This window comes from Panthera pardus, unplaced genomic scaffold, assembly GCF_024362965.1.
Source record: "Panthera pardus isolate Hobbes unplaced genomic scaffold, ASM2436296v1 HiC_scaffold_2, whole genome shotgun sequence".
Lineage (NCBI taxonomy): Eukaryota > Metazoa > Chordata > Mammalia > Carnivora > Felidae > Panthera > Panthera pardus.
In genome coordinates this window covers 59,914,813-59,931,916 of record NW_026526765.1, presented here as the reverse complement: position 1 = coordinate 59,931,916, position 17,104 = coordinate 59,914,813, and the positions used below count along the sequence as shown (strand labels likewise).

At 41.1% G+C, this 17,104-nt stretch overlaps 1 protein-coding gene across 1 annotated transcript in view; it reads right to left on the bottom strand.

The window, feature by feature from the left end:
- The window catches only part of DOCK2 (dedicator of cytokinesis 2), a 413,845-nt gene that overhangs the window by 216,966 nt on the left and 179,775 nt on the right, over positions 1-17,104 (bottom strand). The window contains exon 27 of the mRNA XM_053907087.1: positions 15,306-15,401. Within this exon, the coding sequence (XP_053763062.1) occupies positions 15,306-15,401 (96 nt within the window). The remainder of the gene's footprint in view (positions 1-15,305; positions 15,402-17,104) is intronic.

Genomic DNA, 17,104 nt, shown 5'->3' with positions numbered 1-17,104 from the left:
CACCATCCTAGATCACATGAAAAACTCCTTTTGTATACTCACCTGGCACCAGAGACCCCTCCATCAAAATTCTTGACACAGTTGACCTTGTACATATATTTGTGTCATTCTTTGATGACTATATTTCTCTCTCATTAGCCTATAATCTTCTCAAGGTAGGAATCCTGCTTATTTTTGCTTACCTTTGTGTCTTTAGCACTTAGCATAATGGAATTCAAATATCTGATGCAGTAATAAATTAATGAATGAACTGGATCCAGTGGATCAACATGAAAAAATGATTCCCAGGGTTTTTTCATTTGTTTGTTTTCTTGCCTATCAGTCCTCCAGTGGGGATGGTGCCACTGGAATCTATAGGCTCTATCTTTCCCCCAGGAATATCCATCCTTCTACTGATTAGTAAGCAATGTGCCCAGGGCTTGTAATTCTACTATGGTCTACCTGGCACTCAGGACCCAGGAACATCAAACCACTATCATCCTACCCCCACTGCCAACCTCCTAATACCTTTATTCTGAACGTTGACAGCCCAGTTTAACCTTGTTTCAGAACAAATTGCCATCATAATTAAATCCCAATGCATTTTTCACATTTTACCAAGATACTGCCTTACTATATGAAAGAGGAAATTAGTTTTGAAATTAAAGCAGATTGTTAACTATTTTCTCTGTAATGTTTTCATTAAAATGCCAAAATTTATTACATGTGACCTAGTCCCTTTTATAGAAAATGCAATTTAAAGGAGACAGGGTCTATGTAACTGAAGAAACATTTTGGGCAGAGCATTTTGCCTTGGTTTAAACCACAACTAAAATGAAAAGACAATAAGCATCAAACCAAAGGATTATTTGCTCCAAAGCAAATAAAGCATTTATTATCACGAATGGCCTCACAAATTCTTAGAATCCACAACCATATTATATTAAATTTCATTCAAATAAAACCATTTTTTTTTCTCCTGGCAAAACTTCAATATGTATTTTTTTAAATCATCAGCTAAACACAATGACCTCCCATTGGTGCTTGGGTTTGGTTTCCCAGGTAGCACATGTGTTGTGATACCCTGGTTATGCTGACAGAAAAGCCTTCATTCTCCTGAGCCAAATGGGCTGAGTCACTTTAATTGATGAAATTGAGAGTGGTTCACATAGCTCTTTCAGCAAGCACTCCAAGCCTGACTGAATCCAATCCCACATGCAGAAATCCCATATGGGTGATGGAGAAGAGAAGTCATGAGCTGTTGCCATTGTTTTTTGTTTGCTTGTTTGTTTCAAGATAGAAAACAATGTGCTGTCTATAGTTAGGGATCAAGGGGAGCAAATTCAAAGCCATGTAATGAACTCACCACTGACCTGAATGGATTTCCTGAATAGATCCTTCCCTCTTCTCCAGAACCATGTATCCACCAGCTCCAGGGAAACTTCTCAGATCAACCCCAGCCCTAATCACTTTTTTTCAACAGTTATTGATTCCCTTCTCTGTGTTGGTCAAGAAAATCATAGGTGCAGCTTGCCTTATAGAGCTTATTATGGCCCAGAGAAAGGTGATGTGTTCTGACAATAAGCACATGTCCTTTTCTGATTCACGCACCTGTATGTAACACCCACCTTCCCTCCTTTTGACCCTCTTAAAGCAGTCTTCATTATTCTCTTGTGATGATTATTTGTCTTAAATTATAGCTATTTCTAGTCCTCCCTTCACCCCTTCTTTCCCCACTATATGTTGTGTCCTGAGAGTGGGAACTGCTTTCCTCAGTTTGTAAAGTCAAGGAGGTCCTTGTTTAACTGAAATGAATGACTTCACCATCATGAGCCCTTGACTGTTCTATGTAGACCACTGTACTGGCCTTCAAGGGCTACTTTCTCTACTTTTCCAGCTCCCTTGGATCCAGCTCTCTCCTGGCTGCCTGAGGGATCTCTCTAAGACACACATCTGGCCATTACCTGGTTTCTACAACACCCTTAAAAGCACCCCACCAGCATTCTAGAGCATAACAATCCTCCCACAGCAACACAATTTCCTTACAATCTGACTGCAATCTAGTATGTATTGCCTAACTTCCTACTATTCTACTTCCCCCTATCTCTGCCTCCTTGTCATCTCGCAAAAAAGTCAGAGGCTATTGCATATCAGTGACTTAATACATGCTGTTCCCTCTACCTGGGACATTGTTCCATTACCTATCTATCATGGAAAATAATTTTCATTTGGGAGGAATAAATGAATATGAGCCATGTTACTACTAATTATGATAATAAAGGCTCTAGCTTCTTGAAGTTAAAATGGGCTGTTAAATGCTTTGCTTCCATTAACTGCTTTATTTCAAGGTAGCTTACAACCACCCCATTTTCCAGGAGAATAATTGAGGCTTAGAGGGTAATAGTAATGTGTCCATGTATACAAGTATGAGGTGGTGAAGACTGGACTGCCTTCAAGGTCTGCCAAACTTGGGAGCCTGGGCTTTTACCTCCTATGCCAGACAGCAAGTTGCAATTTAAATGTCACCTCCTCTCTGTAACTTTTTCTGATCATCCCCCGCCCCTGCCATGGGATTAGTCACTCCATCCTCCCAGTACTCATGGAGCTTTGAACAGGCTGCTGCTTATATTATCTTGACATTTCTTTTGTCAAGCTCTCATGCACATCTCCACCAGGGAGCAAAGTCCTGGGGGACAGAAATTGTCATCTGAATCTCTATGGCCCTCTAGGTGTTTATCACATTGCCTAAAATGCTATATGTGCTTCATATATGATTGTTGAATGAACTGGGAGAAAATAGGGAGATGAAAACGTTAGGAGGAAAAACAACCCATGGTACAAAGACCAGAACAAGGCTAGAAGTACTGACTTCTGCCCCTCACTTTCTGCACAATTTTGAACAAGTACGTTCACCTCCATCCCCCACATCTGTCTTTAAAATGAAACCATCTGCCTTTCTGGCTTCACAGGCTGGTTAGAAGAAAAGTAAAATTATATACATGAAAATGCTTCAGTAAGTTTGACTATCTCATTAATTCCTATTTTTAAAGAAATAGTGTTTGAGGATTTTTTTTTCCTGATTATAAAAGGAAAGCAAAATCATTTTAGAAAAAAGTGAAGCTACAGAAATGTACAAAGCATGTGTCACTTAAGCAGAAGATATCAACATAATTTTAGCTTCAGAACAGAGTCTCTGGGCCTGACCTCTGGGAGATCCAGGGATTCTGGTGAGGGGCCACATGTCTTCCCTCCCTGGCTTCCAGGATCCCTGATGGCTTTCTTTTTATTTTTGGGTCTTTTGACCCTTTCTCTATATTTAAGACATAGAATTTCCTCATGTTATTAAAAAATCATCATCAATATTTAATGACTGCACAAATGCATCACTGGATGAACATAGCATAAATCTAGAAAAAGGGGGTTCTGATCTTGAAGAGTCATTTGACGGCATTGATTCCTTTGAGTCCCTTTAGAAGGTCAACACCCGGGAAAGAACAGCATGGACCCTTGTGGGGCAGCCTGCTGCATTCAAGGTTGTGCTGACAGGGTCTCTCAGGATGGCTCCAGCCCCGCAACAACATTCCCAGGGAAGGACCCTCTGTGATGGGATTTCTCCTTTTGTCTGGGACTCAAGCTTTTGTAGCAGACATATGGCATCTGGTTTCATCTCAAGGGGGCTTTGTGCACAGCCCAGCTATAGCAATAGCTTAATAATACTTCCCAAATCCAGGAGAGATCCCAAGTCAGGGCCACAAAATAGTTTGTCATCTGATACATAACATTTGCATCAAAGCAAGAGAAGACTCCAGTACTGAAGGAGAATAATAATGGCTCTTCTTTACCAAAGACCTGCTAGGTGGTAAGCCCCATGTGATGGGCTTTAGACATGCTTTTTCATCCAATCCCCACCATTATACCCCCATTTTATAGATAAGGGAACTGAGGAACAGAGAGCTGTGAAGTGAAAAGACTTCCTAGCTGTGGAATAAGGTCTTCTCACTCCCTAAGAAAAGTATGACCAGTTTCCAACTAGTAAAATCCTTTCAAACTCGAGACCTTGGGACCCAACTCCACAGCCCTTAGAAAGCAATGTTGGGTGTGAGAGCACTCAGTCAATGCCCAAATGGCAGACATTCTAAAGTTTCCAAAGTTTCCAAAGTTCTCCAAGGACAAGAAAAGGCTGGCCTCTCCTCCAGTGCCAGGAAATAGGACAGCAGATATAGTGAAGTCTTACCTTTAAGAATATACTTAAAATTACTTGTTCAAAATCAGGTCTGGCTCCACTTACGGAAAGCTAAAAGGCACTGAGATATTTGGATGTAATTTCATTAGGGCGATGATGTACCAGTCATGCATTTCCTAGTACTCCTTATACAATTCCTAAACCCCGTCTCTGTCTCTCCCTCTCTGGGTGCTGACAACAGCAGTGTGTTTCCTATGCTGCTTGCCACCAGCTTCTCCAGGGCCTAAGCTCACCTCCTCTGTAGAATCACATGTTGTGTGTCACTGCATCACACGTGAGACTGTTATGGTAGCAGCAGCAACAGGAGAGTGCTTATTATCTAGGCGCATTCTGTCCTCATAGCAGAGGTTTGCTCAACTGGACAGACCAGGGAGGCTGCAGTAGCTGTTTTAATGAATTTAGGAACCTCACGTTTCCCTTTCATTTTCATCTCTGTGGCTCATCATGGAACAGAAGGAAGGTTGGGAGAATGAAACCAGCTCTTTTTTATGCCCCAGTTCTGAAACTTTGTCTGGAAGAATTCTACCACATAGGGCTCATGAAGTATTTGGGAATTTTATATAGGAAAGACCTTCATGGGAAAGCTTGACATGAAACAAATCTTCTCTCATCTTATTTTTTTTTTAATTTTTTTTTTAATGTTTATTTATTTTTGAGACAGAGAGAGACAGAGCATGAACGGGGGAGGGGCAGAGAGAGAGGGAGACACAGAATCGGAAGCAGGCTCCAGGCTCCGAGCCATCAGCCCAGAGCCCGACGCGGGGCTCGAACTCACGGACTCACAGACCGTGAGATCGTGACCTGAGCCGAAGTCGGATGCTCAACCGACTGAGCCACCCAGGTGCCCCTCTCATCTTATTTTTTAAATCAGAATTATTTTAAAGCTAGACATTAATTTGTACTTTTCATTTTAGTTTGTTCTTTCCATTCATTCATTTCCACAGCTTGGATAAATGCCAGCCACATGCCAAGTCCTAGGCCTATGGACAGGATCTTCAAAGATAATGGGATACAATCTCTTTCCTCAAGAATCTTAGTCTACTGTGGAACATAGACAGGTAAAGAGAAAATTCCATTATGATATGGTAATACTGTAATTTAAAAATGGGCAAAGAACAATGAGATCACTGAAGAAAGATGATCTTGAGGAATGAGAGAAGATTTCACAGACCAGGAGATGGAGATAAGGCCAAAAATACTGCTCCCTGTTTCAACCCCCTTACTCTTCCTCTCCATCTATTCAAATTTTCATGTTACTCAAGAACTAGACCCAATTATATGAAGTCTACCTTGATAACTGACTTCTGTGCATACATGCTATGGGTTCCTTGGAAGTTGAGATACTAATCAATTTTTTTTGCATATATACTTTAGGCCATGTACTCTTTGATATGCAATTACCAAAATCCTTTTTAAAGTAAAACTTCCTAGGGTGCCTGGGTAGCTCAGTTGGTTAAGCATCTGACTCTTGATTTTAGCTCAGATCATGATCTCATGGTCATGAGATCAAGCCCATGTCAAGCTCTGCTCTGGGCATTGAGCCTACTTAAGATTCTTAAGATTCCCTCTCTTTCTCTCCTTCTGCCACAGCCCTATGTTCTCTCTCTCCCTCTCTCCCTCTCTCTCTCAAAAATAAATAATAAAATAAAATAAAACAAAATAAAAAAGTAAAACTTCCCCACCCACAGGACATAAGCACCCTCTACAAGACCATATCAAGCAGCAACCAAGCTACCCCAAGCTAATGATGCCACCTCTTGGTACCAACTGGAATTTCAGGACTCTTATATAATGTTTCTTCTCTTTCTTAACCTGATCTCCCCCTAACACATACACATACACTTACACATACACACATTTACTCTTTTAATTTTTTCAAGTTTTATCTCAGAAAAACAATGTCCCAGACATGCACAGTGAAATGCTTAAGATGGTGGCTTCAAACTCTGTGGACCTGGATTTGGATTCTGTATTCCTCCTTCCCCTGAATGTGATGCTGGACAAGAGCTCAAACCCTCTGATCACTGTTTCCTTTCTGAGAGCAGATAATAATTTTTTGTCAACCTCACAGATTAAATGTGATAATGTCCTCAAATTTCCATCTCTGCCACACAGTAAGCACCCTAGAAATTTTAACTGTGATCATCTCCAACATATATATCCTCTGAAGAAAATGAATACATCCTTTCCCCAATTCTTTCCATTTGGTCCAGTTATTCAATAACAATTCTCTCTCCTCCCTTACTCTCCTAGTCTAATCATGCCCTAAGGGTGATAATAGTAACACTTGCATAAGGGTAATGCAAGTAACACTTGCATGTTAAGGAAAAGAATCATGGTTTGTATGTAAATAAAGTAAATAGCAGAAATCTTCCATTCCTTCAGCAGTGTTCATTCAGGTCATCCTATATGCCAGGGACATTGTGTTTCCTACAGATGCAGAAGTGATGAAGACATTGTTCTGTAGTGCTAGGAAGAATGTTCTCGTGACCGTGTGATGAGTACATGAGACTGGTTCATGCTGAAGAGAGCAGAGGGGTACCAACTTGCATGAGTGGAATGTGGGTCAAGATGTGCCTCCAGGCCAATACATGAAAGAAAAAGAGGAGTTTTCGAGGAGGAAGGTTTTGCAAAGAAAGGTAAGAGGAGTATATTCTAGACAGAGGGAATGGCATGCAGGAGAATGCAAAGAAGAAAAGGAACATTCTGTAGCTAGCAGAACAGTTCCATCAATTTGGCACAAGAGTGGGAGGTCAAGAGCATAGGGGAAAGAGGCAGGCCTGTACTGGGCACACTGAAGGCCGTGGTGAGCAGCTGGGCCATTATCTTCAGCCACGGTGAGGCCACTGAGGCTTGCCCACCAGGAAAGCTCTACGTGATAAGACCACATGGGCTGCAACAGGAAGAATTCAAAAGGGACAAGAGAGGAGGCAGTGTGTCTTGGTAGTAGCTACAGCAGAGGAAGTGGTGAGAGACAGTCATGGCCAGACCCCAGTTAGTAGCATTGATGGTAGAGGGAAGCTCTGGATTAGAGAGGCCTTTAGACACAGAACCTGGTGGTCTGCTCAAGAAAGTGGGCACAAGCTGTGTGCAGAAGGGGAAGGAGACTTGAGATCATTTCACACTTCCATTCTAGCTTTGTCTTCTGCAAAACCTGCTATTTTGTAAGTCCCAAGACTCCAGGCTCTTGTTCTGACTTTACAGATTCCCATAATTGAGGAGATTGATTCTAAATATATCACTGTCATTACAAAGCCACCAAGAATCCAGTGCCACTTCGCAGGTTTCTGAAAGTTGACATGTAGGTCATCTCACCAGACTGCAAGGTCTAGGCAGAGCAGCATCTGGAGCTTGGAGGTGCCCATTATTACCTTTAAAATATTCGATGCCTAAAGAACAATTTAAGGTCTTAGTGGTGTAGGAGTATATACTATGCTATTTAAGAGGAGGAACTCTATAAACAGCTTTGCCTGGGTTCAAGTCCCAGTTCCTCCACTAACAAGTTGTGTGATTATAGGTAAGTTATATAACCTCTCTGTGTCTCAGTAACCTCAGATGTAAAATACGAGTCTCTGAGGCAGGTTGAGAAGTAAGACACATAAGGTGCTTAGCTCTTTGCCTGGAAAACAGACGATTTGCTCAATAAGTAATAACTTTGTTGTAAGCATTGTTTGTTAACAAAGTGTTGGGTTGCTGAGTGAAGGTGTGGAGTCAACCAACCACTTCTGGCTTGGAACCTCACATCCTCCTGTCCTAGACAGTCCTCACACCTGCTCTCCATGGGACAGGTTTGGGTGGAGGTGGCACTAACTGTCTTGCTGTGGCCCCTGCACAAGCATCTTGAAGTCTGTGGGCTCACAGTGTATCAGAGAGTGGTCATGTAGGTGGGCCATTTGCCATTTGGAAAGTGAAGTCAGAACTTGAAAATCCTGGCTCTCTGATACTCAGGTGTTTCCTGGAGTCTTCAGCGCTATTGTGAGGTGAAGCAGTGGAGGATGGGGCGATCACCACCTTTTTTTTCCTTCCTTTTTGAACAAACTGCTCTGAATTTCCGGAGCTGGCTTGATGCCAGCTGCATTTACCTTTATTTAATCACTCAATAGACTCCTCTGCAAAAACCGGGGTAATTAGGCCCAAAATATATCACCCAGAGGCTTATTTTAATTACCCGAAATAAAAACTAGATCCCAATTTCAACAAAATTACCAGATTGTTCCCCTTCCAAGAATTTCTGGCAGTGTGTAAATTCCCTGGTTGATTCTCCCTATGAGATTGTCCATCCCCAGCACTAAGGAGGCCACACACAGGGAACAGCCTTCTGTAGACCAGTCAGCAGAAGGATGTAACAGTCAGGGAAGGTTCTCTGAGACAGCCCCCTCACCTACCCAAAAAAATCTGAGAAGTTTTCCTCGCACTGTTCTAAGACCTACAGGATAGCACAACAGACACACGCTCTGATGTTGGACATCCCTAGTTCACATCCCACCTTGCTACTAGCCATGTGACTTTGACCATGATGTTTTCATCCTCTGATGCTCAGTCACTCTATTCTCCCAAACAATGGGAGATGATGACAATTACCCATGAGGAATCAAAGACATGCTCCATCACATCTGATTTCCAGTCAAACTTTTTTTTTTTAATTTTTTTTAATGTTTATTTATTTTTGAGACAGAGAGAGACAGAGCATGAACGGGGGAGGGTCAAAGAGAGGGAGACACAGAATCTGAAACAGGCTCCAGGCTCTGAGCTGTCAGCACAGAGCCCGACGCGGGGCTCGAACTCACAGACTGCGAGATCATGACCTGAGCCGAAGTCGGCCGCTTAACCGACTGAGCCACCCAGGCACCTCTCAAACTTTTTTTTAACATCGCTGAAGATTACAATCAATGCAAAAATAAGCCTCTGTGTCACAGTTTAATTGGTAGCATGATCTCTTTCATATGGGCGCATAAAATCATAGTGATTCTTACATTTGATAAAATAGGACATGTAGCACATAGAATCCATTCCCTGGTAAAATGTTAAGTTCTCAGATTATTTTTTTCCATTACTCTTCTGCTCTTATACCACAGCCTTCTTAACCAAAAATATGCAAAAGAGAATATGGGTTCTACAAGAGCTTTTGGACTGGGCTGGAAAAACACCAAAGATTTTAGTCAATACATAGTATTTGTAAGTATCCTGCATACATCACTATTCTAGAATCTTATGCTTATGACAGACATCACTAATCAATTCAGTACTTCTTCCCCTGAACACAGATGTAGCCTCTGATTCTTTCTCAGGGCAGTACTACAGGCAGCTATTACCAATGCACCCAACCTGGCATATGAAGCAAAATCTATTTTACATCCCTGACTCAGGATCTTGGGAGATGGAAAAAAGAATAAGCATTGGCCAAATCAGAAAAGTTAAATATATGAAAAAGATCTTAAAAATGATAGAGTTCATCGCACAGAAGAAACCAAGGTCTAGAGGGGTGATATTGGCACAAAGTCACAGAGCCAACTATGCAGAACAAGTATGGACAATTTCTCATGTTCACTCTTAAGGACAGGGAACTAACTGGTGGTTGCCAGGGGGGAGGAAGGTAGGGGGATGGGTGAAATGGATAAAGGGGAGTGAACTTATCTTGATGAGCACTGAGAAATGCGTGGAATCGTTGAACCACTATACTGCACACCTGAAACTAATGTAACACTATATTCAATTATACTTGATTTAAAAAAAAATTTTTTTCCTGTTCTCTCATCTCCAAAATGTCCTTTCTACCAAACCATGCTGCCTTTCTTAGCATCAAGGTCAAACTCCTGGGTAACTTTAGTTAACAAATGTATATCTGATTGATTTGACTCTTGGCAAAGAGAAGAGGGGGAAGCAGTTGTGTAAAAGTTTTTTTGATTTTTGTTTTTGTAAAATTTCCTTTTGCTCATTTGTCACCATCAACACTTCATTGTTTAGGCAAGCAATTTACAGAAAAATTCAGGAATGGCTTTCCAGAAAATGATAATCACAATGTGCTGCGCACAAGAAACGATCCATCCTAGCCCTATGGTTCCTGTAATTTTAATAGCTAACACCTTTTATCACAATGTTCCTACTCCTACAAATTAAAAAAAAAAAAGTCACCACTTAATCCCACATAATGACATGCCAATGACCAGGCACCCCACATCCGATCAAGGTCTTCTCAGGATTTCAGAAGTATTAGGCATGTCTGGTGTTTGTCGTAAATATTGTTTAATATTCCCAGGCAATCGAAACTAACCAATAAAAATTATATCTGGAAAATTGAAAGTGATGGTTGGAATGGGGCTCTCTCCTTCTTGTCAAATTTCAATTTGAAATTAAATTGGGGCCTTCAGCACTAAGACAGGGACTCCTGACCTCTGAGTAATTACTTTCCAACATCATTTTCTTTAATTTGGAGGAGATATTTCTGTTCTAAAAGTGCTAGAAAGGACCATTTTATGAAAATAAAGCTACATCTTGAGAAAAATCTGTTTATTCCTTCCTTCTAGTTCAGGCACATTCCTGCTCCTAGTTAGGCGTGCTTTCTACATACCTCCAATACTCCCCACTCAGCCCTCCTGTAATCACACCAACAAACTCAAGAGTCATTGAGACTAATGACACAGCATGTGACTTAGAACTTCGGCAAGGCTCCTGGAATCAGCCCAGGGGATGGGAAAGTATGAACAGACAATTCCTTACACTGCGCCCACATTCCCTGAGATACGGGTTCCTGATACTGAGAGGAAACATTCTTTGAAGAAGGAAAAGCATTCCAAACTAAGAGGAAGACATACAAATACATGAAGGTATGAAACAACATAGCATTTCTAGGGATTATTTCACTCATTAATTTGCTTAACAAACATTCATTGAGTACCCATGGTATACCAGGGGCACTGCTGGAAGCTGAGGGTAAAAGAGTAAGTAAACATGGTCCCTGCCCCCAAGGGGATCCACAGAATGTAGGGAGACTGGAGCACAGAGACAAAAAAAAAATCACCTTACAATGAACTAAGTACAATGAATCCAATGGCTGAGGTGTACAGGGGGCTCTGAGGGCAAGCAGGAGAGCCAGGTGGGGAGGGACTGAAGCCAGATGTGCAGAAAACAGCAGGATTTGGTGGGAGGCTAGGAGGACAGGCAGGTGAGTGAGAGGGAGGAATGAAGGGCAGCTACTACAGTTCTAGGTCAGTACTGTAAAATGGGATCCTAAATGAAGGGAGAGTATGGAGCAGGCTCCTGGGGGGCTGGTGATGAATTACGTTTGGGGCACAGTGAGTCTGAGGTACTTGAGAAACACCCCATTGAAAGAGGTCATGGTTTTCTTGAGGGCACAGACCATGCCTGACTCATTTCTGAGTCTTCATGCTGAGTATATAAGAAGTTTTCATAAAATAGTGAATGAATAAATAAATGAATATTATGTACAAGAAACACATGTGCAAATGCTTTTTTGTGTTATTTCATTTAATTTCCATAGGAACCCTATGAGGAAGGTCAAGTATTAACTCCTTTTGTAAATAGGCCTAAGCCTTAAAAGTTCTGTGGTATAAGAGAGGAGCTATGTATGGCAAGTTCACAGATAAAAGTGTCTTAGAGAAAGAAAGAGAGAGAGAGACAGAGACAGAGACAGAGAGAACACATGGAAAAATGCTCAACATCATTAGTCATCAGGGAAATGTAAATTAAAACCACAATGAGACACCATTAGAATTGTTATAAATCCACTAGAGTTGTTAAAATCCAAAATACTGACAATACTAAGTGTTAGGGAGGATGTAGATAAATAGAACCCTCATATTGCTTATGGGAATATAAAATGGTCACTATGGAAAACATTTTGGTAATTTCCTATAAGTTAGATATATAATTACCATATATCCTAGCAATTCTACTTCTAGATTTCTACACAAGAGAAATTAAAATATGTTCATTCAAAATTTTTATATGAATATTCATAGCAACATTATTTATAATAGCAAAATGTTGGAATCAATTCAAGTATCTATCCACTAGAGAATGGATAAACAAAATGCTATATGTTCATACAGTGTAATACTATTCAGCAATATAAAGGAATTAAGTACTGATACATCCTAAAATATAAACTTCAAAACCATTATTTTAAGGAAAGAAGCCAGATGTAAAAGACTTTAAATTGTATAATTTCACTTACATGAAATGTCCAAAAAAAAAAGCAAATCTATAAAGACAGAGATTAGAATAGTGGTGCTTAGGGATGGATGGGGGATAGAGGGGTAAGGGTGCCATGCAGAGGGACTGCAAATGGAACTTTCAGGAATGAAAGGAAGTATTACAAACTGACTTGTGGTCATGGCTACACAATTATACATTTACTAAAACTCATACAAATTACAATGGTTAAAGTTTAAAGCATGTAAGTTTCACCCCAATGGAAGTGAAAGAAGTAAAGAGAGAAAGAAAGAGAGAGAAAGGAAAGAAGGAAGAAAGGAAGGAAGGAAGGAAAGAAAAAAGAAAGAAAGAAATTAATAAATAGAAAGAAGAAAGAAAGAAAGAAAGAAAGAAAGAAAGAAAGAAAGAAAGAAAGAAAAAAGGAATAAAGACAGCTGTGTGATTTAGAAGAGGCAGGGAGGTCCCAACCAGGTTGGTGAGATTTGAGCAGCTTCCTAAGGGATGCATTTGTGCTGGACCTTGAAGACTAGATAGTATTTCAATAGATTAAGATGGCACACTAAAGGATTCCAGACAAAGAAAGCAGCATGAGTGAGAAAGTGCCAGGCATGGTTGGGCAATATCCAGACATCCATTTTGTCTGAAAAGCCAGGTGGAGAAAAGTAGATGAAAAAGCTGAGACATGTGGTTGTGGCCAGATCACAGATGCTGAGAATGGTCAGGCTAATGCATTTAAGACTTAACTGGGCACACAGTGGGAACCCACAGAATTTTCCAGAGTAGGGGAGTGTCCTGGCAAAGATTGATGGGGCAGCAATGAGGAATGCATGTTGGAAGGGCTAGCAACCAGAGTACAGCATTAAATGAAAGTCTCAAAAAACTGGGTGTAGTGAATGAGGGCCAAACTATGCTCACATGCAAAGGACAGAGAGATGCATTGTATCAGATAGAAAGGAAAATAATAACAGACACCAGTTATTTGGTGCTTCCTATGATCCAGGCACTGTTTTAAAGAATGACTGTCCTAAAGGAGAGACAGAGAGTTAAGACCTGCTATAAACGGATAAACCAAATAGATGGATGGCCATCTTTAGGTCTAGCTCTAAAGAAGAGGCATAAAGATTAGGGAGGTAATAAAATGCTTATCTCGGGCATGTTATGGAAACCAGAGACATGGAAGCTTATAACTAAATAAGATATGGTGAGACTTCTAAGGAGGAAGGATGGTAAATTAGAAAGTGACAGAGACCAATTTACATGACTCTCTGTCCCAAGAAAGCAGGAGTACCTGGCCCTGAGAGCCCTCTTTATGAATGTCACCACTCCTTTAAATTTACACAGTGTATGGTAAGTAAACATGCATTGACATGGCTAAACAGAGCCAAATGGGTCTAAAGAAAATGTCTACCCTCTGTTGTTTCTAGGGATCAAATCCTTACTTGCCCAGCTTTTGCTGAAATAACACTCAGCCCCTTGCTCTGTATCCATGAAGCAAGACTAGAGCATATCGACAATCAACATCCCAAACCTAGCTGAGATCCCAAACTGGCTTCCTGAAAGCTGAATCCAGCTGTTCAGGGCTCAGAGAATGTTTATAAATATAGTTTCTTATTAGCTGCCAACACTTAAATATCAGGACATTTCACATTTTCAGCTTCTCTTGAGAAGCTGGGAGTTTTGGCAACTATATGGCCCAGTTCCATATGGTGTCAATCAATCACAGCTGGGTAGCACTTGTCCTCATTAAACATTAGAGTCCCTGCCTGGTTCATTCACTCATTCATTCACTCATTCATTCAACAAATACATATCAAGTACCTACTATACGCAGGGCACTGTTGTAGGGTCCGGAGATACAAATGAACAAAACAAATGAAATCTTTACATTTTGGAGCTCATTTTATCACAAGGAGAGCAAGACAATGAATCAATCAAGGTATACATATTTTTCTAGGTGGTGAAAAGTACTAAGAAACATAAAGAAGTAAGGTGTGGAGCTTGAAAGAAGATTGAGAGGTGCTGGGTATTATACACAAGGTAGTCAGGGCAGGGAAGCCTCTCTGATTTGGTGACAACTGAGCCAGGATCTGATTTACATGAGGAAATAACCCCTCAGTCCTGAGGCAGAGATAGGTCAAGCTGAGGGAACAGCAAATATAATCATGTTTTGTGTGTGGGAGAAATGAGGCAGAGGACATTTCAGGCCCTAGCAATGGTTTGGATTTTATTTTGAGTGAGATGGGAAACCACTGGTGAGTTTGAGCAGAGGAGTAACATAGTGGAACATACTCATTTATGTTGGTGACTGGTCCCCATAAGCATTATTTTTGGCCCTCGATTTAAAGCAAGATGGGCAGAGGTTAAAGGGTTAGAGATGGACTCTTTCCGGAGAGGGAAAATAATCAGACTATGAGGCAGGAACCTCCTGATCTTCAGAATGTAGCATTTGTACAGAAGAATAACCCAAAACTTAGCAGTGACTTGAATTAATTGACATCTACGGGCAGAGTTAACATACAATGAATCCACTTAGAAAACCAAGCACACAAGACACTGAGACTGGGCATTGTCAAAGTCTATGTCAAAAGAAAAGGCTCCTGGTGGATGTGAATGTGGAGCATTCTGTCTGGCCACTTACAAAAAGCTTCTCTCACTCTTTAATCTTTACCAGTGACATTCCATCTCCATTGGCACACTCACCTTAGTTGACAAGTCTTAATTCTTGTTTTATTTCAGCAACTTGAGTTAACTCTTATGTTATCCCAACTCAGATAAGAAAAATCTAACTACTGTACTCCAAAACAAAGTAATGATTGGTGCTAGGCTTTCAACATAATCTGGAGTTCCAGAAAATCCATTCCTTGACCCTGAACAGTTTGAAACATTTGACAAGAGGAAGAGATGTACTCACAATCAGAACATGATCCCGCCCCATCGTGATGACCGTCCGATTCACTGTACGAAGAAGCTGGACCATGATTTCTTGGATATGGTGGTAGGTAAAGGCCTGTAACATAGTCAGAGACATCTGTGTGACAACCAGACATTGTATCTGCACATCTCTTCCAAAGAACATCCAACAGTGGTCAGATGTGGTCATCACCAAGACCTCCACCACCACAACTGCTATCACCACCACCACTATCATCATCACTGTAGCCATTGTTATCATACCTCCATGACCATCATCACCTGGCACTGGGCACGAAGAATTTCATTAACCACCTTAACTATAAGGTAGAGATTAAGAGCCTGAGTTATGGAATCAGAAACTTTTGTTGTAGAATACTAAGTACAGAATTATTGTGCTACATTGGCTGAGTTACTTCTCTGAACCTTGGTTTCTTCATTGGTGTAACAGTCAGGATCTAACCTGGGATAGGTAGGGCATTTACTGCAGGAAATTGGTTACATGGGTGATGAAGAAGCTGAGTCACCAAACAAGATTACCTAGGGATCAGCACTAGAAGGAAGTCATTATCACCTCTGAGCTAAAGGGACAAATAGACGAGGTAGTGTTTCTGGAGTCCAAGACTGGGTTTCTGTGATGGAAACTATAACCTTGGGGGAGCTTATGCAGTAGAGGCTGCATTATCCATCTTGGGGGAAATCCATGGTGAGCCTGGTTACAACATCTACAGGGTACTACCCACTTTAAATGCAAGCCACTGAACCTTGGGTAGAACTTGTCAATGCTTTCTGAGCATTTGCCATGGTGAGCAAGAGTTTTATGCATGATTACAACACAGATTCACTACATCCTCAAATCCTCTTACCAGCATAGCCTTAAGGCACAGAGTTTCATCAATGCATATCTGGGATGGTGGTCATGGACAAGTGGAAAGGCCACTTGGAATTCTAAGATCAGCAGCTCCAGGTATGAGTTCCAACTCTGCCCTTACCAGCTATGTGGCCACACTTGTAACTTAAACTCTGAGTCTCAACTTCATCATCTACAAACTGTGGAAGGTTCTCTCACCAGCCTTTCAAGGTTGATGTGAACTTAAAAGTGACACATGCGGGGCGCCTGGGTGGCTCAGTCAGTTAAGCATCGGACTTCAGCTCAGGTCACGATCTCGCAGTATGTGAGTTCGAGCCCCGCGTCAGGCTCTGTGCTGACTGCTCAGAGCCTGGAGCCTGTTTCAGATTCTGTGTCTCCCTCTCTCTCTGACCCTCCCCCGTTCATGCTCTGTCTCTCTCTGTCTCAAAAAATAAATAAATGTTAAAAAAAAAAAAGTGACACGTGCAATTTGAAACAATGCACTCACCTAATTCCACTGCAGGAGATTCTGTGGGTCTGAGAAATAGCCTGGGCATCAGTAATTTCTGAATTTTATGTGGGTTATTCTGATGGCTGAGAACCATGACAAACGTACTGTGAAGCTCTACAAATGAAGGCTGGAATATGGAAACGACCTGTGTCTCCAGGACCCAGCCAGAGACTGACATAAACAAAATGCTAAAGAAATGGGTGATTTAAAAGGTGGGTAACTACTCACACTCGTTCCTAAGTACCTCATTAACCTTTGCTGCATTCACTTCAAATGTAGTTTGTTTTTTAATGTAACCAATGAAAGGAAATAGACTCATAGTTGGGGGAGGGAAAAAAAAAGAAAGAAAGAAAGAAAGAAAGAAAGAAAGAAAGAAAGGAAGAAAGAAAGAAAGAAAGAAAGAAAAAATGTGCTTATTAAAAAGCACCCTCACCTCCCA